At 46.8% G+C, this 24966-nt stretch overlaps 1 protein-coding gene across 2 annotated transcripts in view; it reads left to right on the forward strand.

Annotated features, from left to right (window-relative positions):
• LOC138246682 (uncharacterized) overlaps window positions 1–5073 on the forward strand; it is a 56899-nt gene extending 51826 nt beyond the window's left edge. The window contains exon 2 of one of the 2 annotated variants that reach the window (XM_069201451.1): window positions 893–5065. In XM_069201451.1, coding sequence (XP_069057552.1) covers window positions 893–3870 — 2978 coding nt within the window. In that variant the 3' untranslated portion in view covers window positions 3871–5065. Of the gene's footprint in view, window positions 1–892 lie in introns of both variants that reach the window. The other variant, XM_069201458.1, reaches the window with a different exon arrangement.
• Window positions 5074–24966: the final 19893 nt, after the last annotated feature.

Here is a 24966-nt window from a genome sequence, read left to right on the forward strand (position 1 = left end):
CCAGCACTTTTGGGAAGCAATGGTTCCAAGGATAGAGGAGGTTACCGGGATGACAATTTCTTTATCACTGGCAGTCTATCTTCTAGGGGTGGTGGCTTGTCCCAGAGAATGGATTATCCCATACGGGCTTGCACAGCTGCTCTTTTAGTAGCCAAACGGAGAGGGGCCATAGGGTGGCTGGGGTCCAGAATTCTGCTGGGGGCAACTTTTGGAGTGTTCCAAAACGTGGAACACTCTTCCCACCCACCTGCGCTAGACCAAAGACCTCCTTACCTTCAGAAAACATATCAAGACCTGGCTGTTCGAGCAGTAGCTGCACCTCCGCAACCCTTCTCCCCTCTCCTCAGCACCATGAGACCCTCACGGGTAAGCAGTGCGCTTTACAAACTCCTGATTGATTGATTGGATAAATTCAATAATGATAATGATTCAGAGTCCGAAACTAGAATTGAGGATGTGCACTGAGTTGGTAGTTTGGGTGGTAGCCTCATAACTATTGGGGCGGCCAACTGTGTCCAAAATGAATTCTGATGCATTGCGATTCTGTTATCATGTGGGGTCTCAATACGTAGAATGAAACTTCCTTCTAGACTGTGCACCCTGATTTCTAATCTGTTTTCGGCTCCTGTGGACTCCTACTTCTACTACCTTGTGAAGTTGTCTAATGTGACTCTGACTCTATTGCACTGTATGAATTGTTGGTTTATTGCAAAATTAATAAAATAAAGTTGTTAAAAAAATATCAATGCAGCTGTTAGAACCTACTGGTGCTGAAGTGAATTTGCAGTAAAAACGAAATACTGCCTTAGGTTATACATTAGTACTAAGGAAACTTATCTTTAACTCAAGAAAACCTTTATTTAACCCCTAATCTTTTCTATTTTTCCTTAAGGAAGTGACGTGACGCTGCGCTGGACAGAACAATACAGAATTTCTGAAGATAAGCAAGATGGCCACATTACCGTTGATGAGTTTAATATTTCACTAATTCATAAAACTGATACATCTAAGGAAGGATTACATATGTGCACGACTGATACAAAAAACAAAACAATACACCATTATACAAGTCTGAGAAAAGACATTTCGTCACGCTTGGTAAGGAAACAAAGGGATGTCAGAAGCACTGAAAGACAAGTGACAACAAATGAAGATTTCATTCTGGCAGTCTGTCTATCTGTCATCATCACATTTATCTGTGCCTTCTGCCTAGGATTTTTCTTGAGACCATGGATTCAAATATTGTGCAACAAAATGAAAAGAGATAAAGGAGCTGAGCCTGCACAAATATACCAAAATAAGGGTTTTTCAGATGAATCATTTGAAGCAGAAATCTTTGAAACGATAGTATCTCATTCGCGGCGGCAGATACTTGAAGATAAAGAAACGTCCGAAAGTATGCAGAGTCCAACAGAATATCCTCAGCGACATGCATCGGTGCACTTTGATGACGACATCTCTAAGAGGTTAAAAGAAACACATTTTTCTGGTAGGCATTCATATAAAGAAGGAAACCACGACATGCTTCAGCGCAAAGATCCCAGCGGGTCTGAGATTTACACGGACGTTCAGGCTGACTTACCAGGCAAGCAGCAGGAACTACGGTACGGATATGATACAAATGACATAGAACCACCTGTATATGCAAATGAACAGTTTAATGAGCAAGCAAAATCTGTCCGGCCACCTGGTATCCATGGTGCATCACAGTTGGACCAACTCTCGGTTCATGGTGAGGAGTCCATCATGGAAGATGGGAGTATCCAAAAACTACATCCTGGCCTATCTCTTGCATATAGTGGCAGTGCTCCTGGAACTAACCATTCACAGCAGCACAAACCCAACAAAAACACAGGCGAAAGTGACAGTGATGAAGGCAGGCAACACAAGTTGTGGGTAGGGCCTGAATATTGTGTCAACGACCTCCCTAAACAGATTTCCATATGCTGCCAGCACCAGGATGCAGTGATAGGGGCCAGAAGTATTTATGGCATGCGTGATGATGATTGGAGTCAAGAATTGGACTACTCATCCACAGACTGCGAGATAGGAAACATGATACCAGACAGGAGGAGAAGAGACGACACAAGTGGGGTCAACATAGTTAATGAAACAGAACAACAGACGTTCGATGATGTAGTGTCATTTCAATCTGGTGAGACTCCTACGTCTTCTCATGGGGACTATGACACAGCAAGTAGTGGAGAAAAAGATGAGATAAGTGACGTTGTACAAAGCACAAAATGTGGTTGTGTTTTTCTTAAATATCCACGTTTTTTGCCACACGCAGTTTTGAAATGTGGTGAGCAAGAACAGGTTGGAGAATCTGGTTGGGAGGAGCAGCTTGTCATGCCATTGGGTCACACATCAAATAGCAATGAACCCATTCCTACAATTTGTGTAAAAGCACATTTTGAAGACAAAGTTAGTGCAAACAAAGTAAATGTTGAGAGCAACAACACTAGGACCTTTCAAAATCATGACCCCGGATGTGAGAGTTTTTGTTTTGGAAACAGCTCATCTGACATTGGTTATGATGGCAGTGAGTCAGATGAAGGGTCTTCATTCAGGTTCAGCCCTTCCAGTTCCTTTTCAGGCAGTGAATCGTCCAGATATGAGACCAGTTGTTGCAGACTTGGTAGCAACAGGCGTTTAACTGAGCAGACCGCGGATGGCTCGCCCAGGGGTTCAAGTAACATGGTCCGTACCTTATCTCCAACACCACAGTGCACTGTGTACATGCCGACAGCTGAAAGAAATATAGACGCTAAGCAGAGCAGAACATCCTCCAACACTGCTGGGCTTTCTAACTTAACTGCTGATAACTGTGGTGCATCAGAACTGGACATTACAAAAAGTGACATACTGACAGCAGCCACCATTGTCCCTGGAGTGTTATATGAAAAGCAATCAAACCTACTTCACAGTGCTCAAAACAGGTGTCATTTAAGCATTCCAGAGCTTTCCAAAGAAGCTGTAGTGAGTATAAATAGACAGTGCCTCAAAGAAAATTTGGAACAATTTTATGAGGCTGAACTTTCCACTCAGATGTTTAACTTAGTCACGTGCAATGATTCACAAGTGACCCCTTTGGGTAGAGAAAAAACACATGCATGTCAGAGAAGCTGCCAAAATACACACATGGAAACCTTGCCAGAGATATATTCTGATGCTTCCGGTCACACCACAGAAGATGTAATACGGACTCCGAGGCCAGCTGACTTTGGTTCAAACTGGGCTGGGTACATCTTTACTGAATCAATGTGGCAGTCCAATGGAGCTGATGGAGAACTGCATGTTCCTGCGAGGCAGGATGTGGCAGTTATTCCAGAGACATCACAGCAAGCACAGGTTGTAACTACCTCACAGACCCATCCCCTGGAAGAACAGGATTCTGAAGAAAGCCTCATACATGGATTCCCAAAAGAAATATTGGATTCACAGCTATCTCAAAATCACCTTGGTATATGTGCAGGAGAACTGCAAAGGTCCACAAATGGCTGTGGCATGGGTATTTACTCAAATGGCACGTACCATTATGCAGAAGATGCACTTCCTTCATTGTCTATTCATAGCAAGCCTTGCTTCCATTGCACTACCGGGGTCCTGACAAAGACAAGAGAATCGATTATTTCTGTGAGGACTACAACCAGTAAAGAAGACAAATCCGCACTGTCTGAGGAATGGAAGTCACTTCCTGGTTCAATTGTAAAAACCCAACATTCAACAGATTCAGAAGAAACAATCATCACTGAGGATAACCAACAAGGATGCCCCAATGAAAGTCGGCTTTTGGTCAAGAATCATAGTGTTTTCAGTGCCTTTGTTAGCTCATTACAGTCTGGAAACAAGAACGTCCCAGACAAATGATGCTTTAATTCCGATAGGAGATCAAACGTTGCTATCTTCAAACTGTGTGAACCTTTGTGACAAATCCCGTAGCGTTATAATGATGATAGCTGTATGAATATCTCCTGAAGTCTCTAAGCGCCGAGTCCTTTGTTTAAAAGACTGACAAATGTAAAAAGAATGTGAATTGCACAGTGCATTAGCGGTATTTCTCAGCAACCTCATGATTTCTGTAAAAAATAATGCATAATCTTAAACGTCTTGATGTTTGTAAATTTTAAATGCAAACAAAACATTGGGAGAAAACGTCTATTTAATATAGGTTTCTGAGAGAGCAATAAAAACACACTTTTTTCACAAAAAACATTTTTACCTCGCACAAAACATTTTTAGAAGCAAATTCTTGCACAAATATATTTTATATGACAATTTCTCAAGGGTGAGTTTGGGTGGGATTTGTAAAATTCATAAACTTCACCCTTAAAATAAATATAAAACACATAAAGTACCTCTGGATGCAGCTGTAACACATTTTAAAAATTGACATTATAAAAGTTTAAAGTTAGTAATCATTGAGAGCATGTGGGGTAATGTTTCTGAAGGGAAAATGTTTCTAATCATCAACTGAACCTTCCGTTTTAAAAAAGTGTCAGTATTATTTTATGTGTTACTTACCATCTCCTTGGACAGGCAAATTTCTCAAGAGCCCCACGCCTATGTCCTCGTGGGCGACATTCCTTCATGGCTTTGACTGGCCCCTCTTCAGACTCACTTCTGTATCCCCTCCCAAGCTCTTCAGCGTTATTTATGCCAAACCAACATAGCCCAGCTCATCCTCATGCATACAGGTACACCTGGGCAAGTTTTCATAGTGACTAATTGGAAGTCCGGTCCTGGTTTCCTTTGTATTCATCACTGTACAGTGCGTTACCATTAGAGAGGGAAACCGTTCGCTATTTGCAGTGCTAGTTCACCAATTTCCTAAAATACTGCATTCTAGACTTAAAGACCGGAGGATCTTGTCATAGGTGTAGCCAGCGCAGTATATGTTCAGAGGGCACATACTCTGTATAACGTCCTGACGTTCTGGCAAGGCAGGTGGAGCAGATCGAATTGGTGATAAATGCAGTGACTAATTTTGTATTTGTAATGTCTAGTAAAATTGTTTAAATCCTTGTAGGATTTAAAACCACTACTTAGAGGTGGAAATAAAGAGCATCCCTCAAAGACTGTTTTCTGTATTTAAATGTCAAATGGCGCATTTGTAACTGCAATAGATCCATAACCTTGGTGAACACTTAGTATGATTTAAAGGCTTCTTTAAAGACTACTTCACAAGCGGGTGTGAGACCTTTTTTCTGGATTCTGGTGAGGTTGGTGGGCCCTGAGCAGCATCCATGAAAGGTACTGTATTTATTAGCCTGCTTTCCAAGGCCTCAGGAACTACTATACTTCAGCTAAATGATCAAGTTACTCCTTTATCGCACTGACCTTTCCAAGAGCTCCTTGGCTGAGCAGTAAAGGCTTGCTTTTGTAGATGGTATTAGGATTGGAATTCAAATACAGTATGGCACAAAATATACTTCAATGTGCAGTCAGAGATATAGCTATTCAAAAGAATATAGGCCTTATTTAGAGTTGGGCAGATGGGACTCTATCACAAAGGTGGTGGATATCCCGTCCTCCGTATTACGAGTAAAATGTAGCCTTTGGCACTTGTAGTATAGTGGACGGGCCGTTCACCATGTTTTGACATACTATTCTGTCCTCTAAACTCTTAATAACGCCCTATGTCTTAATTTAAACATTTGAAATTTAGGTCTGTTACTATGAATAACAACAAAAAATAGATGCTTCTAAGGTGGTAGCAACTGCTGGGCCAAAACTGTTTTATAGTGCTGATGGGACATGGTCCTATATACAGTATCACATGGACACATATGAACAGTCTGATCTGACAAAGCAGATTTGTGAGTTTTTTGGCTATATTTGGAAACCTTTGGCTTTGGTTACACATCATGTACAATGAAATTAGAGAGGTCAGACAGAATATTGCAGTGTATCTAGCTGGCTGGATGGCTGGCCTTTGTCCTAGTTTCTCAGCGGGCATAGGTGAAAGAGTGACGCATCAGTGGGTTTCAGCTAGGCAACTCAGAATCTGCTAAAAATGGCATATAGACAAAAATACTTGAAACACCCCCACACCCACACACCACCCATAATTAAACTGTGGCTCCCACCAACAGAAAATAATAACTGAAGGGAACCTGGAATTAATAATCAAAAATCAAATGTGCAAGTTGCAGAAATGGGCCCAACAGGCTGAGGCAGTTCGTGACAGGGTTTAAAGGAAGATACGCAGCTCCATTCCAGATCTTTGACTTCTGAGCACCTCCCTGACCATGTGGCAAGAACTTACTACAGGTCTGGCACCACAGAATATATCATTATATGATTCTTTTCTCACTGTACACAAGAAGGTAGGATTAGCAAAAAGGAAAGAGCAGAGAGAGGCGCCCAGATGGTCTTGAAGAACGCCTATGGCCGCACAGACCTAAACGTGATGCAGAATCATGCACATTAACCCCTTCGCTGCCAGAGCTTTTCCCCCTCCTGTGCCAGGCTTTTTTTTGCCTATTTGGGGCAGTTCGCGCTTAGGCCCTCATAACTTTTTGTCCACATAAGCTAGCCAAGCCAAATTTGCGTCCTTTTTTTCCAACATCCTAGGGATTCTAGAGGTACCCAGACATTGTGGGTTCCCCTGAAGGAGGCCAAGAAATTGGCCAAAATACAGGGAAAATTTCGTTTTTTTCAAAAAAATTGGAAAAAGTGGCTGCAGAAGAAGGCTTGTGGTTTTTCCCCTGAAAATGGCATCAACAAAGGGTTTGTGGTGCTAAACTCAGCAGCTTCCCAGCTTTCAGGAACAGGCAGACTTGAACCAGAAAACCCAATTTTCCAACACAATTTTGGCATTTTACTGGAACATACCCCATTTTTGCATTTTTTTGTGCTTTCAGCCTCCTTCCAGTCAGTGACAGAAATGGGCATGAAACCAATGCTGGATCCCAGAAAACTAAACATTTCTGAAAAGTAGACAAAATTCTGAATTCAGCAAGGGGTCATTTGTGTAGATCCTACAAGGGTTTCGTACAGAAAATAACAACTGAAAAAGAAAAATATTGAAATTGAGGTGAAAAAAACATAAAAGTTTCTCTACGTTTTACTCTGTAACTTTTCCCTGCAATGTCAGATTATCGAAAGCAATATACCGTTACGTCTGCTGGACTCCTCTGGTTGCGGGGATATATAGGGCTTGTAGGTTCATCAAGAACCTGAGGAACCCAGAGCCAATAAATGAGCTGCACCCTGCAGTGCGTTTTCATTCTATACCGGGTATACAGCAATTCATTTGCTGAAATATAAAGAGTAAAAAATTGCTATCAAGAAAACCTTTGTATTTCCAAAAAGGGCACAAGATAAGGTGTTGAGGAGCAGTGGTTATTTGCACATCTCTGAATTCCGGGGTGACCATACTAGCATGTGAATTACAGGGCATTTCTCAAATAGATGTCTTTTTTACACACTCTCCTATATTTGGAAGGAAAAAATGTAGAGAAAGACAAGGGGCAATAACACTTGTTTTGCTAATCTATGTTCCCCCAAGTCTCCAGATAAAAATGATACCTCACTTGTGTGGGTAGGCCTAGCGCCCGCGACAGGAAACGCCCCAAACCGCAACGTGGACACATCCAATTTTTTGAAAGAAAACAGAGGTGTTTTTTGCGAAGTGCCTACCTGTAGATTTTGGCCTCTAGCTCAGCCGGCACCTAGGGAAACCTACCAAACCTGTGCATTTCTGAAAACTAGAGACCTAGGGGAATCCAAGGAGGGGTGACTTGTGGGGCTCGGACCAGGTTATGTTACCCAGAATCCTTTGCAAACCTCAAAATTTGGCTAAAAAAACACATGTTCCTCACATTTCTGTGGCAGAAAGTTCTGGAATCTGAGAGGAGCCACAAATTTCCTTCCACCCAGCGTTCCCCCAAGTCTCCCGATAAAAACGATACCTCACTTGTGTGGGTAGGCCTAGCGCCCGCGACAGGAAACGCCCCAAAGCGCAACGTGGACACATCCAAATTTTTTGAAGAAAACAGAGGTGTTTTTTGCGAAGTGCCTACCTGTAGATTTTGGCCTCTAGCTCAGCCGGCACCTAGGGAAACCTACCAAACCTGTGCATTTCTGAAAACTAGAGACCTAGGGGAATCCAAGGAGGGGTGACTTGCGGGGCTCGGACCAGGTTCTGTTACCCAGAATCCTTTGCAAACCTCAAAATTTGGCTAAAAAAACACATGTTCCTCACATTTCTGTGGCAGAAAGTTCTGGAATCTGAGAGGAGCCACAAATTTCCTTCCACCCAGCGTTCCCCCAAATCTCCCGATAAAAATGATACCTCACTTGTGTGGGTAGGCCTAGCGCCCGCGACAGGAAACGCCCCAAAGTGCAACGTGGACACATCCACATTTTTGGAAGAAAACAGAGGTGTTTTTTGAGAAGTGCCTACCTGTAGATTTTGGCCTCTAGCTCAGCCGGCACCTAGGGAAACCTACCAAACCTGTGCATTTCTGAAAACTAGACACCTAGGGGAATCCAAGGAGGGGTGACTTGCGGGGCTCGGACCAGGTTCTGTTACGCAGAATCCTTTGCAAACCTCAGAATTTGGTTAAAAAAACACATGTTCCTCACATTTCTGTGGCAGAAAGTTCTGGAATCTGAGAGGAGCCACAAATTTCCTTCTATTCAGCGTTCCCCCAAGTCTCCCGATAAAAATGATACCTCACTTGTGTGGGTAGGCCTAGCGCCCGCAACAGGAAATGCCCCAAAGCGCAACGTGGACACATCCAAATTTTTGGAAGAAAACGGAGGTGTTTTTTGCGAAGTGCCTACCTGTAGATTTTGGCCTCTAGCTCAGCCGGCACATAGAGAAACCTACCAAACCTGTGCATTTCTGAAAACTAGAGACCTAGGGGAATCCAAGATGGGGTGACTTGCGGGGCTCGGACCAGGTTCTGTTACCCAGAATCCTTTGCAAACCTCAAAATGTGGCTAAAAAAACACATGTTCCTCACATTTCTGTGGCAGAAAGTTCTGGAATCTGAGAGGAGCCACAAATTTCCTTCCACCCAGCGTTCCCCCAAGTCTGCCGATAAAAATGATACCTCACTTGTGTGGGTAGGCCTAGCGCCCGCGACAGGAAACGCCCCAAAGCGCAACGTGGACACATCCAAATTTTTGGAAGAAAACTGAGGTGTTTTTTGCGAAGTGCCTACCTGTAGATTTTGGCCTCTAGCTCAGCCGGCACATAGAGAAACCTACCACACCTGTGCATTTCTGAAAACTAGAGACCTAGGGGAATCCAAGATGGGGTGACTTGCGGGGCTCGGACCAGGTTCTGTTACCCAGAATCCTTTGCAAACCTCAAAATTTGGCTAAAAAAACACATGTTCCTCACATTTCTGTGGCAGAAAGTTCTGGAATCTGAGAGGAGCCACAAATTTCCTTCCACCCAGCGTTCCCCCACGTCTCCCGATAAAAATGATACCTCACTTGTGTGGGTAGGCCTAGCGCCCGCGACAGGAAACGCCCCAAAGCACAACGTGGACACATCCAAATTTTTGGAAGAAAACAGAGGTGTTTTTTGCGAAGTGCCTACCTGTAGAATTTGGCCTCTAGCTCAGCCGGCACCTAGGGAAACCTACCAAACCTGTGCATTTCTGAAAACTAGAGACCTAGGGGAATCCAAGGAGGGGTGACTTGCGGGGCTCGGACCAGGTTATGTTACCCAGAATCCTTTGCAAACCTCAAAATTTGGCTAAAAAAACACATGTTCCTCACATTTCTGTGGCAGAAAGTTCTGGAATCTGAGAGGAGCCACAAATTTCCTTCCACCCAGCGTTCCCCCAAGTCTCCCGATAAAAATGATACCTCACTTGTGTGGCTAGGCCTAGCGCCCGCGACAGGAAACGCCCCAAAGCGCAACGTGGACACATCCAAATTTTTGGAAGAAAACAGGAGGTGTTTTTTGCGAAGTGCCTACCTGTAGATTTTGGCCTCTAGCTCAGCCGGCACCTAGGGAAACCTACCAAACCTGTGAATTTCTGAAAACTAGAGACCTAAGGGAATCCAAGAAGGGGTGACTTGCGGGGCTCGGACCAGGTTCTGTTACCCAGAATCCTTTGCAAACCTCAAAATTTGGCTAAAAAAACACATGTTCCTCACATTTCTGTGGCAGAAAGTTCTGGAATCTGAGAGGAGCCACAAATTTCCTTCCACCCAGCGTTCCCCCAAGTCTCCCGATAAAAATGATACCTCACTTGTGTGGGTAGGCCTAGCGCCCGCGACAGGAAACGCCCCAAAGCGCAACGTGGACACATCCACATTTTTGGAAGAAAACAGAGGTGTTTTTTGCGAAGTGCCTACCTGTAGATTTTGGCCTCTAGCTCAGCCAGCACCTAGGGAAACCTACCAAACCGGTGCATTTCTGAAAACTAGAGACCTAGGGGAATCCAAGGAGGGGTGACTTGCGGGGCTCGGACCAGGTTCTGTTACCCAGAATCCTTTGCAAACCTCAAAATTTGGCTAAAAAAACACATGTTCCTCACATTTCTGTGGCAGAAAGTTCTGGAATCTGAGAGGAGCCACAAATTTCCTTCCACCCAGCGTTCCCCCAAGTCTCCCGATAAAAATGATACCTCACTTGTGTGGGTAGGCCTAGCGCCCGCGACAGGAAACGCCCCAAAGCGCAACGTGGACACATCCAAATTTTTGGAAGAAAACAGAGGTGTTTTTTGCGAAGTGCCTACCTGTAGGTTTTGGCCTCTAGCTCAGCCGGCACCTAGGGAAACCTACCAAACCTGTGCATTTCTGAAAACTAGAGACCTAGGGGAATCCAAGATAGGGTGACTTGCGGGGCTCGGACCAGGTTCTGTTACCCAGAATCCTTTGCAAACCTCAAAATTTGGAAAAAAAAACACATGTTCCTCACATTTCTGTGGCAGAAAGTTATGGAATCTGAGAGGAGCCACAAATTTCCTTCCACCCAACGTTCCCCCAAGTCTCCCGATAAAAATGATACCTCACTTGTGTGGGTAGGCCTAACGCCCGCGACAGGAAACGCCCCAAAGCGCAACGTGGACACATCCAAATTTTTGGAAGAAAACAGAGGTGTTTTTTGCGAAGTGCCTACCTGTAGATTTTGGCCTCTAGCTCAGCCGGCACCTAGGGAAACCTACCACACCTGTGCATTTCTGAAAACTAGAGACCTAGGGGAATCCAAGGAGGGGTGACTTGCGGGGCTCGGACCAGGTTCTGTTACCCAGAATCCTTTGCAAACCTCAAAATTTGGCTAAAAAAACACATGTTCCTCACATTTCTCTGGCAGAAAGTTCTGGAATCTGAGAGGAGCCACAAATTTACTTCCATCCAGCGTTCCCCCAAGTCTCCCGATAAAAATGATACCTCACTTGTGTGGGTAGGCCTAGCGCCCGCGACAGGAAACGCCCCAAAGCGCAACGTGGACACATCCAAATTTTTGGAAGAAAACAGGAGGTGTTTTTTGCGAAGTGCCTACCTGTAGATTTTGGCCTCTAGCTCAGCCGGCACCTAGGGAAACCTACCAAACCTGTGCATTTCTGAAAACTAGAGACCTAGGGGAATCCAAGATGGGGTGACTTGCGGGGCTCGGACCAGGTTCTGTTACCCACAATCCTTTGCAAACCTCAAAATTTGGCTAAAAAAACACATGTTCCTCATATTTTTGTGGCAGAAAGTTCTGGAATCTGAGAGGAGCCACAAATTTCCTTCCACCCAGCGTTCCCCCAAGTCTCCCGATAAAAATGATACCTCACTTGTGTGGGTAGGCCTAACGCCCGCGACAGGTAACACCCCAAAGCGCAACGTGGACACATCCAAATTTTTGGAAGAAAACAGAGGTGTTTTTTGCGAAGTGCCTACCTGTAGATTTTGGCCTCTAGCTCAGCCGGCACCTAGGGAAACCTACCAAACCTGTGCATTTCTGAAAACTATAGACCTAGGGGAATCCAAGGAGGGGTGACTTGCGGGGCTCGGACCAGGTTCTGTTACCCAGAATCCTTTGCAAACCTCAAAATGTGGCTAAAAAAACACATGTTCCTCACATTTCTGTGGCAGAAAGTTCTGGAATCTGAGAGGAGCCACAAATTTCCTTCGACCCAGCGTTACCCCAAGTCTCCCGCTAAAAATTATACCTCACTTGTGTGGGTAGGCCTAGCGCCCGCGACAGGAAACGCCCCAAAGCGCAACGTGTTCACATCCACATTTTTGGAAGACAACAGAGGTGTTTTTTGCGAAGTGCCGACCTGTAGATTTTGGCCTCTAGCTCAGCCGGCACATAGAGAAACCTACCAAACCTGTGCATTTCTGAAAACTAGAGACCTAGGGGAATCCAAGGTGGGGTGACTTGCGGGGCTCGGACCAGGTTCTGTTACCCAGAATCCTTTGCAAACCTCAAAATTTGGCTAAAAAAAACACATGTTCCTCACATTTCTGTGGCAGAAAGTTCTGGAATCTGAGAGGAGCCACAAATTTCCTTCCACCCAGCGTTCCCCCAAGTCTCCCGATAAAAATGATACCTCACTTGTGTGGGTAGGCCTAGCGCCCGCGACAGGAAACGCCCCAAAGCGCAACGTGGACACATCCAAATTTTTGGAAGAAAACAGAGGTGTTTTTTGCGAAGTGCCTACCTGTAGATTTTGGCCTCTAGCTCAGCCGGCACCTAGGGAAACCTACCAAACCTGTGCATTTCTGAAAACTATAGACCTAGGGGAATCCAAGGAGGGGTGACTTGCGGGGCTCGGACCAGGTTCTGTTACCCAGAATCCTTTGCAAACCTCAAAATGTGGCTAAAAAAACACATGTTCCTCACATTTCTGTGGCAGAAAGTTCTGGAATCTGAGAGGAGCCACAAATTTCCTTCGACCCAGCGTTCCCCCAAGTCTCCCGATAAAAATTATACCTCACTTGTGTGGGTAGGCCTAGCGCCCGCGACAGGAAACGCCCCAAAGCGCAACATGGACACATCCAAATTTTTGGAAGAAAACATGAGGTGTTTTTTGCGAAGTGCCTACCTGTAGATTTTGACCTCTAGCTCAGCCGGCACCTAGGGAAACCTACCAAACCTGTGCATTTCTGAAAACTAGAGACCTAGGGGAATCCAAGGAGGGGTGACTTGCGGGGCTCGGACCAGGTTCTGTTACCCAGAATCCTTTGCAAACCTCAAAATTTGGCTAAAAAAACACATGTTCCTCACATTTCTGTGGCAGAAAGTTCTGGAATCTGAGAGGAGCCACAAATTTCCTTCCACCCAGCGTTCCCCCAAGTCTCCCGATAAAAATGATACCTCACTTGTGTGGGTAGGCCTAGCGCCCGCGACAGGAAACGCCCCAAAGCGCAACGTGGACACATCCAAATTTTGGGAAGAAAACAGAGGTGTTTTTTGCGAAGTGCCTACCTGTAGGTTTTGGCCTCTAGCTCAGCCGGCACCTAGGGAAACCTACCAAACCTGTGCATTTCTAAAACTAGAGACCTAGGGGAATCCACGATAGGGTGACTTGCGGGGCTCGGACCAGGTTCTGTTACCCAGAATCCTTTGCAAACCTCAAAATTTGGCTAAAAAAACACATGTTCCTCACATTTCTGTGGCAGAAAGTTATGGAATCTGAGAGGAGCCACAAATTTCCTTCCACCCAACGTTCCCCCAAGTCTCCCGATAAAAATGATACCTCACTTGTGTGGGTAGGCCCAACGCCCGCGACAGGAAACGCCCCAAAGCGCAACGTGGACACATCCAAATTTTTGGAAGAAAACAGAGGTGTTTTTTGCGAAGTGCCTACCTGTAGATTTTGGCCTCTAGCTCAGCCGGCACCTAGGGAAACCTACCACACCTGTGCATTTCTGAAAACTAGAGACCTAGGGGAATCCAAGGAGGGGTGACTTGCGGGGCTCGGACCAGGTTCTGTTACCCAGAATCCTTTGCAAACCTCAAAATTTGGCTAAAAAAACACATGTTCCTCACATTTCTGTGGCAGAAAGTTCTGGAATCTGAGAGGAGCCACAAATTTCCTTCCATCCAGCGTTCCCCCAAGTCTCCCGATAAAAATGATACCTCACTTGTGTGGGTAGGCCTAGCGCCCGCGACAGGAAACGCCCCAAAGCGCAACGTGGACACATCCAAATTTTTGGAAGAAAACAGGAGGTGTTTTTTGCGAAGTGCCTACCTGTAGATTTTGGCCTCTAGCTCAGCCGGCACCTAGGGAAACCTACCAAACCTGTGCATTTCTGAAAACTAGAGACCTAGGGGAATCCAAGATGGGGTGACTTGCGGGGCTCGGACCAGGTTCTGTTACCCACAATCCTTTGCAAACCTCAAAATTTGGCTAAAAAAACACATGTTCCTCATATTTTTGTGGCAGAAAGTTCTGGAATCTGAGGGGAGCCACAAATTTCCTTCCACCCAGCGTTCCCCCAAGTCTCCCGATAAAAATGATACCTCACTTGTGTGGGTAGGCCTAACGCCCGCGACAGGTAACACCCCAAAGCGCAACGTGGACACATCCAAATTTTTGGAAGAAAACAGAGGTGTTTTTTGCGAAGTGCCTACCTGTAGATTTTGGCCTCTAGCTCAGCCGGCACCTAGGGAAACCTACCAAACCTGTGCATTTCTGAAAACTATAGACCTAGGGGAATCCAAGGAGGGGTGACTTGCGGGGCTCGGACCAGGTTCTGTTACCCAGAATCCTTTGCAAACCTCAAAATGTGGCTAAAAAAACACATGTTCCTCACATTTCTGTGGCAGAAAGTTCTGGAATCTGAGAGGAGCCACAAATTTCCTTCGACCCAGCGTTACCCCAAGTCTCCCGCTAAAAATTATACCTCACTTGTGTGGGTAGGCCTAGCGCCCGCGACAGGAAACGCCCCAAAGCGCAACGTGTTCACATCCACATTTTTGGAAGACAACAGAGGTGTTTTTTGCGAAGTGCCGACCTGTAGATTTTGGCCTCTAGCTCAGCCGGCACATAGAGAAACCTACCAAACCTGTGCATTTCTGAAAACTAGAGACCTAGGGGAATCCAAGGTGGGGTGACTTGCGGGGCTCGGACCAGGTTCTGTTACCCAGAATCCTTTGCAAACCTCAAAATTTGGCTAAAAAAAACACATGTTCCTCACATTTCTGTGGCAGAAAGTTCTGGAATCTGAGAGGAGCCACAAATTTCCTTCCACCCAGCGTTCCCCCAAGTCTCCCGATAAAAATGATACCTCACTTGTGTGGGTAGGCCTAGCGCCCGCGACAGGAAACGCCCCAAAGCGCAACGTGGACACATCCAAATTTTTGGAAGAAAACAGAGGTGTTTTTTGCGAAGTGCCTACCTGTAGATTTTGGCCTCTAGCTCAGCCGGCACCTAGGGAAACCTACCAAACCTGTGCATTTCTGAAAACTATAGACCTAGGGGAATCCAAGGAGGGGTGACTTGCGGGGCTCGGACCAGGTTCTGTTACCCAGAATCCTTTGCAAACCTCAAAATGTGGCTAAAAAAACACATGTTCCTCACATTTCTGTGGCAGAAAGTTCTGGAATCTGAGAGGAGCCACAAATTTCCTTCGACCCAGCGTTCCCCCAAGTCTCCCGATAAAAATTATACCTCACTTGTGTGGGTAGGCCTAGCGCCCGCGACAGGAAACGCCCCAAAGCGCAACATGGACACATCCAAATTTTTGGAAGAAAACATGAGGTGTTTTTTGCGAAGTGCCTACCTGTAGATTTTGGCCTCTAGCTCAGCCGGCACCTAGGGAAACCTACCAAACCTGTGCATTTCTGAAAACTAGAGACCTAGGGGAATCCAAGGAGGGGTGACTTGCGGGGCTCGGACCAGGTTCTGTTACCCAGAATCCTTTGCAAACCTCAAAATTTGGCTAAAAAAAACACATGTTCCTCACATTTCTGTGGCAGAAAGTTCTGGAATCTGAGAGGAGCCAAAAATTTCCTTCCACCCAGCGTTCCCCCAAGTCTCCCGATAAAAATGATACCTCACTTGTGTGGGTAGGCCTAGCGCCCGCGACAGGAAACGCCCCAAAGCGCAACGTGGACACATCCACATTTTTGGAAGACAACAGAGGTGTTTTTTGCGAAGTGCCGACCTGTAGATTTTGGCCTCTAGCTCAGCCGGCACATAGAGAAACCTACCAAACCTGTGCATTTCTGAAAACTAGAGACCTAGGGGAATCCAAGGAGGGGTGACTTGCGGGGCTCGGACCAGGTTCTGTTACCCAGAATCCTTTGCAAACCTCAAAATTTGGCTAAAAAAAACACATGTTCCTCACATTTCTGTGGCAGAAAGTTCTGGAATCTGAGAGGAGCCACAAATTTCCTTCCACCCAGCGTTCCCCCAAGTCTCCCGATAAAAATGATACCTCACTTGTGTGGGTAGGCCTAGCGCCCGCGACAGGAAACGCCCCAAAGCGCAACGTGGACACATCCAAATTTTTGGAAGAAAACAGAGGTGTTTTTTGCGAAGTGCCTACCTGTAGATTTTGGCCTCTAGCTCAGCCGGCACCTAGGGAAACCTACCAAACCTGTGCATATCTGAAAACTAGAGACCTAGGGGAATCCAAGATGGGGTGACTTGCGGGGCTTGGACCAGGTTCTGTTACCCAGAATCCTTTGCAAACCTCAAAATTTGGCTAATAAAAACACATGTTCCTCACATTTCTGTGGCAGAAAGTTCTGGAATCTGAGAGGAGCCACAAATTTCGTTCCACCCAGCGTTCCCCCAAGTCTCCCGATAAAAATGATACCTCACTTGTGTGGGTAGGCCTAACGCCCGCGACAGGAAACGTCCCAAAGCGCAACGTGGACACATCCACATTTTCGGAAGAAAACAGAGGTGTTTTTTGCGAAGTGCCTACCTGTAGATTTTGGCCTCTAGCTCAGCCGGCACCTAGGGAAACCTACCAAACCTGTGCATTTCTGAAAACTAGAGACCTAGGGGAATCCAAGGAGGGGTGACTTGCGGGGCTCGGACCAGATTCTGTTACCCAGAATCCTTTGCAAACCTCAAAATTTGGCTAAAAAAACACATGTTCCTCACATTTCTGTGGCAGAAAGTTCTGGAATCTGAGAGGAGCCACAAATTTCCTTCCACCCAGCGTTCCCCCAAGTCTCCCGATAAAAATGATACCTCCCTTGTGTGGGTAGGCCTAGCGCCCGCGACAGGAAACGCCCCAAAGCGCAACGTGGACACATCCAAATTTTTGGAAGAAAACAGGAGGTGTTTTTTGCGAAGTGCCTACCTGTAGATTTTGGCCTCTAGCTCAGCCGGCACCTAGGGAAACCTACCAATCCTGTGAATTTCTGAAAACTAGAGACCTAGGGGAATCCAAGAAGGGGTGACTTGCGGGGCTCGGACCAGGTTCTGTTACCCAGAATCCTTTGCAAACCTCAAAATTTGGCTAAAAAAACACATGTTCCTCACATTTCTGTGGCAGAAAGTTCTGGAATCTAAGAGGAGCCACAAATTTCCTTCCACCCAGCGTTCCCCCAAGTCTCCCGATAAAAATGATACCTCACTTGTGTGGGTAGGCCTAGCGCCCGCGACAGGAAACGCCCCAAAGCGCAACGTGGACACATCCAAATTTTTGGAAGAAAACAGAGGTGTTTTTTGCGAAGTGCCTACCTGTAGATTTTGGCCTCTAGCTCAGCCGGCACCTAGGGAAACCTACCAAACCTGTGCAGTTCTGAAAACTAGAGACCTAGGGGAATCCAAGGAGGGGTGACTTGCGGGGCTCGGACCAGGTTCTGTTACCCAGAATCCTTTGCAAACCTCAAAATTTGGCTAAAAAAATACATGTTCCTCACATTTCTGTGGCAGAAAGTTCTGGAATCTGAGAGGAGCCACAAATTTCCTTCCACCCAGCGTTCCCCCAAGTCTCCCGATAAAAATGATACCTCACTTGTGTGGGTAGGCCTAGCGCCCGCGACAGGAAACGCCCCAAAGCGCAACGTGGACACATCCAAATTTTTGGAAGAAAACAGAGGTGTTTTTTGCGAAGTGCCTACCTGTAGGTTTTGGCCTCTAGCTCAGCCGGCACCTAGGGAAACCTACCAAACCTGTGCATTTCTGAAAACTAGAGACATAGGGGAATCCAAGGCGGGGTGACTTGCGGGGCTCGGACCAGGTTCTGTTACCCAGAATCCTTTGCAAACCTCAAAATTTGGCTAAAAAAAACACATGTTCCTCACATTTCTGTGGCAGAAAGTTCTGGAATCTGAGAGGAGCCACAAATTTCCTTCAACCCAGCGTTCCCCCAAGTCTCCCGATAAAAATGATACCTCACTTGTGTGGGTAGGCCTAGCGCCCGCGACAGGAAACGCCCCAAAGCGCAACGTGGACACATCCAAATTTTTGGAAGAAAACAGAGGTGTTTTTTGCGAAGTGCCTACCTGTAGATTTTGGCCTCTAGCTCAGCCGGCACCTAGGGAAACCTACCAAACCTGTGCATTTCTGAAAACTAGAGACCTAGGGGAATCCAAGATGGGGTGACTTGCGGGGCTTGGACCAGGTTCTGTTACCCAGAATCCTTTGCAAACCTCAAAATTTGGCTAATAAAAACACATGTTCCTCACATTTCTGTGGCAGAAAGTTCTGGAATCTGAGAGGAGCCACAAATTTCCTTCCACCCAGCGTTCCCCCAAGTCTCCCGATAAAAATGATACCTCACTTGTGTGGGTAGGCCTAACGCCCGCGACAGGAAACGTCCCAAAGCGCAACGTGGACACATCCACATTTTTGGAAGAAAACAGAGGTGTTTTTTGCGAAGTGCCTACCTGTAGATTTTGGCCTCTAGCTCAGCCGGCACCTAGGGAAACCTACCAAACCTGTGCATTTCTGAAAACTAGAGACCTAGGGGAATCCAAGGAGGGGTGACTTGCGGGGCTCGGACCAGATTCTGTTACCCAGAATCCTTTGCAAACCTCAAAATTTGGCTAAAAAAACACATGTTCCTCACATTTCTGTGGCAGAAAGTTCTGGAATCTGAGAGGAGCCACAAATTTCCTTCCACCCAGCGTTCCCCCAAGTCTCCCGATAAAAATGATACCTCCCTTGTGTGGGTAGGCCTAGCGCCCGCGACAGGAAACGCCCCAAAGCGCAACGTGGACACATCCAAATTTTTGGAAGAAAACAGGAGGTGTTTTTTGCGAAGTGCCTACCTGTAGATTTTGGCCTCTAGCTCAGCCGGCACCTAGGGAAACCTACCAATCCTGTGAATTTCTGAAAACTAGAGACCTAGGGGAATCCAAGAAGGGGTGACTTGCGGGGCTCGGACCAGGTTCTGTTACCCAGAATCCTTTGCAAACCTCAAAATTTGGCTAAAAAAACACATGTTCCTCACATTTCTGTGGCAGAAAGTTCTGGAATCTGAGAGGAGCCACAAATTTCCTTCCACCCAGCGTTCCCCCAAGTCTCCCGATAAAAATGATACCTCACTTGTGTGGGTAGGCCTAGCGCCCGCGACAGGAAACGCCCCAAAGCGCAACGTGGACACATCCAAATTTTTGGAAGAAAACAGAGGTGTTTTTTGCGAAGTGCCTACCTGTAGATTTTGGCCTCTAGCTCAGCCGGCACCTAGGGAAACCTACCAAACCTGTGCAGTTCTGAAAACTAGAGACCTAGGGGAATCCAAGGAGGGGTGACTTGCGGGGCTCGGACCAGGTTCTGTTACCCAGAATCCTTTGCAAACCTCAAAATTTGGCTAAAAAAACACATGTTCCTCACATTTCTGTGGCAGAAAGTTCTGGAATCTGAGAGGAGCCACAAATTTCCTTCCACCCAGCGTTCCCCCAAGTCTCCCGATAAAAATGATACCTCACTTGTGTGGGTAGGCCTAGCGCCCGCGACAGGAAACGCCCCAAAGCGCAACGTGGACACATCCAAATTTTTGGAAGAAAACAGAGGTGTTTTTTGCGAAGTGCCTACCTGTAGGTTTTGGCCTCTAGCTCAGCCGGCACCTAGGGAAACCTACCAAACCTGTGCATTTCTGAAAACTAGAGACATAGGGGAATCCAAGATGGGGTGACCTGCGGGGCTCGGACCAGGTTCTGTTACCCAGAATCCTTTGCAAACCTCAAAATTTGGCTAAAAAAACACATGTTCCTCACATTTCTGTGGCAGAAAGTTCTGGAATCTGAGAGGAGCCACAAATTTCGTTCCACCCAGCGTTCCCCCAAGTCTCCCGATAAAAATGATACCTCACTTGTGTGGGTAGGCCTAGCGCCCGCGACAGGAAACGCCCCAAAGCGCAACGTGGACACATCCAAATTTTTGGAAGAAAACAGAGGTGTTTTTTGCAAAGTGCCTACCTGTAGATTTTGGCCTCTAGCTCAGCCGGCACCTAGGGAAACCTACCAAACCTGTGCATTTCTGAAAACTAGAGACCTAGGGGAATCCAAGATGGGGTGACTTGCGGGGCTCAGACCAGGTTCTGTTACCCAGAATCCTTTGCAAACCTCAAAATTTGGCTAAAAAAACACATGTTCCTCATATTTCTGTGGCAGAAAGTTCTGGAATCTGAGAGGAGCCACAAATTTCCTTCCACCCAGCGTTCCCCCAAGTCTCCCGATAAAAATGATACCTCACTTGTGTGGGTAGGCCTAACGCCCGCGACAGGAAACGCCCCAAAGCGCAACGTGGACACATCCAAATTTTGGGGAGAAAACAGAGGTGTTTTTTGCGAAGTGCCTACCTGTAGATTTTGGCCTCTAGCTCTGCCGGCACCTAGGGAAACCTACCAAACCTGTGCATTTCTGAAAACTAGAGACCTAGGGGAATCCAAGGAGGGGTGACTTGCGGGGCTCGGACCAGGTTCTGTTACCCAGAATCCTTTGCAAACCTCAAAATTTGGCTAAAAAACACATGTTCCTCACATTTCTGTGGCAGAAAGTTCTGGAATCTGAGAGGAGCCACAAATTTCCTTCCACCCAGCGTTCCCCCAAGTCTCCCGATAAAAATGATACCTCACTTGTGTGGGTAGGCCTAGCGCCCGCGACAGGAAACGCCCCAAAGCGCAACGTGGACACATCCAAATTTTTGGAAGAAAACAGAGGTGTTTTTTGCGAAGTGCCTACCTGTAGATTTTGGCCTCTAGCTCAGCCGGCACCTAGGGAAACCTACCAAACCTGTGCAGTTCTGAAAACTAGAGACCTAGGGGAATCCAAGGAGGGGTGACTTGCGGGGCTCGGACCAGGTTCTGTTACCCAGAATCCTTTGCAAACCTCAAAATTTGGCTAAAAAAAACACATGTTCCTCACATTTCTGTGGCAGAAAGTTCTGGAATCTGAGAGGAGCCACAAATTTCCTTCCACCCAGCGTTCCCCCAAGTCTCCCGATAAAAATGATACCTCACTTGTGTGGGTAGGCCTAGCGCCCGCGACAGGAAACGCCCCAAAGCGCAACGTGGACACATCCAAATTTTTGGAAGAAAACAGAGGTGTTTTTTGCGAAGTGCCTACCTGTAGGTTTTGGCCTCTAGCTCAGCCGGCACCTAGGGAAACCTACCAAACCTGTGCATTTCTGAAAACTAGAGACATAGGGGAATCCAAGATGGGGTGACCTGCGGGGCTCGGACCAGGTTCTGTTACCCAGAATCCTTTGCAAACCTCAAAATTTGGCTAAAAAAACACATGTTCCTCACATTTCTGTGGCAGAAAGTTCTGGAATCTGAGAGGAGCCACAAATTTCGTTCCACCCAGCGTTCCCCCAAGTCTCCCGATAAAAATGATACCTCACTTGTGTGGGTAGGCCTAGCGCCCGCGACAGGAAACGCCCCAAAGCGCAACGTGGACACATCCAAATTTTTGGAAGAAAACAGAGGTGTTTTTTGCAAAGTGCCTACCTGTAGATTTTGGCCTCTAGCTCAGCCGGCACCTAGGGAAACCTACCAAACCTGTGCATTTCTGAAAACTAGAGACCTAGGGGAATCCAAGATGGGGTGACTTGCGGGGCTCAGACCAGGTTCTGTTACCCAGAATCCTTTGCAAACCTCAAAATTTGGCTAAAAAAACACATGTTCCTCATATTTCTGTGGCAGAAAGTTCTGGAATCTGAGAGGAGCCACAAATTTCCTTCCACCCAGCGTTCCCCCAAGTCTCCCGATAAAAATGATACCTCACTTGTGTGGGTAGGCCTAACGCCCGCGACAGGAAACGCCCCAAAGCGCAACGTGGACACATCCAAATTTTGGGGAGAAAACAGAGGTGTTTTTTGCGAAGTGCCTACCTGTAGATTTTGGCCTCTAGCTCTGCCGGCACCTAGGGAAACCTACCAAACCTGTGCATTTCTGAAAACTAGAGACCTAGGGGAATCCAAGGAGGGGTGACTTGCGGGGCTCGGACCAGGTTCTGTTACCCAGAATCCTTTGCAAACCTCAAAATTTGGCTAAAAAACACATGTTCCTCACATTTCTGTGGCAGAAAGTTCTGGAATCTGAGAGGAGCCACAAATTTCCTTCCACCCAGCGTTCCCCCAAGTCTCCCGATAAAAATGATACCTCACTTGTGTGGGTAGGCCTAGCGCCCGCGACAGGAAACGCCCCAAAGCGCAACGTGGACACATCCACATTTTTGGAAGAAAACAGAGGTGTTTTTTGCGAAGTGCCTACCTGTAGATTTTGGCCTCTAGCTCAGCCGGCACCTAGGGAAACCTACCAAACCTGTGCATTTCTGAAAACTAGAGACCTAGGGGAATCCAAGATGGGGTGACTTGCGGGGCTCGGACCAGGTTCTGTTACCCAGAATCCTTTGCAAACCTCAAAATTTGGCTAAAAAAACACATGTTCCTCTCATTTCTGTGGCAGAAAGTTCTGGAAACTGAGAGGAGCCACAAATTTCCTTCCACCCAGCGTTCCCCCAAGTCTCCCGATAAAAATGATACCTCACTTGTGTGGGTAGGCCTAGCGCCAGCGACAGGAAACGCCCCAAAGCGCAACGTGGACACATCCAAATTTTTGGAAGAAAACAGAGGTGTTTTTTGCGAAGTGCCTACCTGTAGATTTTGGCCTCTAGCTCAGCCGGCACCTAGGGAAACCTACCAAACCTGTGCATTTCTGAAAACTAGAGACCTAGGGGAATCCAAGATGGGGTGACTTGCGGGGCTCGGACCAGGTTCTGTTACCCAGAATCCTTTGCAAACCTCAAAATGTGGCTAAAAAAACACATGTTCCTCACATTTGTGTGGCAGAAAGTTCTGGAATCTGAGAGGAGCCACAAATTTCCTTCCACCCAGCGTTCCCCCAAGTCTCCCGATAAAAATGATACCTCACTTGTGTGGGTAGGCCTAGCGCCCGCGACAGGAAACGCCCCAAAGCGCAACGTGGACACATCCAAATTTTTGAAAGAAAACAGAGGTGTTTTTTGCGAAGTGCCTACCTGTAGGTTTTGGCCTCTAGCTCAGCCGGCACCTAGGGAAACCTACCAAACCTGTGCATTTCTGAAAACTAGAGACATAGGGGAATCCAAGATGGGGTGACCTGCGGGGCTCGGACCAGGTTCTGTTACCCAGAATCCTTTGCAAACCTCAAAATTTGGCTAAAAAAACACATGTTCCTCACATTTCTGTGGCAGAAAGTTCTGGAATCTGAGAGGAGCCACAAATTTCGTTCCACCCAGCGTTCCCCCAAGTCTCCCGATAAAAATGATACCTCACTTGTGTGGGTAGGCCTAGCGCCCGCGACAGGACACGCCCCAAAGCGCAACGTGGACACATCCAAATTTTTTGAAGAAAACAGAGGTGTTTTTTGCAAAGTGCCTACCTGTAGATTTTGGCCTCTAGCTCAGCCGGCACCTAGGGAAACCTACCAAACCTGTGCATTTCTGAAAACTAGAGACCTAGGGGAATCCAAGATGGGGTGACTTGCGGGGCTCAGACCAGGTTCTGTTACCCAGAATCCTTTGCAAACCTCAAAATTTGGCTAAAAAAACACATGTTCCTCATATTTCTGTGGCAGAAAGTTCTGGAATCTGAGAGGAGCCACAAATTTCCTTCCACCCAGCGTTCCCCCAAGTCTCCCGATAAAAATGATACCTCACTTGTGTGGGTAGGCCTAACGCCCGCGACAGGAAACGCCCCAAAGCGCAACGTGGACACATCCAAATTTTGGGGAGAAAACAGAGGTGTTTTTTGCGAAGTGCCTACCTGTAGATTTTGGCCTCTAGCTCTGCCGGCACCTAGGGAAACCTACCAAACCTGTGCATTTCTGAAAACTAGAGACCTAGGGGAATCCAAGGAGGGGTGACTTGCGGGGCTCGGACCAGGTTCTGTTAGCCAAAATCCTTTGCAAACCTCAAAATTTGGCTAAAAAACACATGTTCCTCACATTTCTGTGGCAGAAAGTTCTGGAATCTGAGAGGAGCCACAAATTTCCTTCCACCCAGCGTTCCCCCAAGTCTCCCGATAAAAATGATACCTCACTTGTGTGGGTAGGCCTAGCGCCCGCGACAGGAAACGCCCCAAAGCGCAACGTGGACACATCCACATTTTTGGAAGAAAACAGAGGTGTTTTTTGCGAAGTGCCTACCTGTAGATTTTGGCCTCTAGCTCAGCCGGCACCTAGGGAAACCTACCAAACCTGTGCATTTCTGAAAACTAGAGACCTAGGGGAATCCAAGATGGGGTGACTTGCGGGGCTCGGACCAGGTTCTGTTACCCAGAATCCTTTGCAAACCTCAAAATTTGGCTAAAAAAACACATGTTCCTCACATTTGTGTGGCAGAAAGTTCTGGAATCTAAGAGGAGCCACAAATTTCCTTCCACCCAGCGTTCCCCCAAGTCTCCCGATAAAAATGATACCTCACTTGTGTGGGTAGGCCTAGCGCCCGCGACAGGAAACGCCCCAAAGCGCAATGTGGACACATCCAAATTTTTGAAAGAAAATAGGAGATGTTTTTTGTGAAGTGCCTACCTGTAGATTTTGACCTCTAGCTCAGCCGGCACCTAGGGAAACCTACCAAACCTGTGCATTTCTGAAAACTAGAGA

Source organism: Pleurodeles waltl, chromosome 1_2 (genome assembly GCF_031143425.1).
Source record: "Pleurodeles waltl isolate 20211129_DDA chromosome 1_2, aPleWal1.hap1.20221129, whole genome shotgun sequence".
Lineage (NCBI taxonomy): Eukaryota > Metazoa > Chordata > Amphibia > Caudata > Salamandridae > Pleurodeles > Pleurodeles waltl.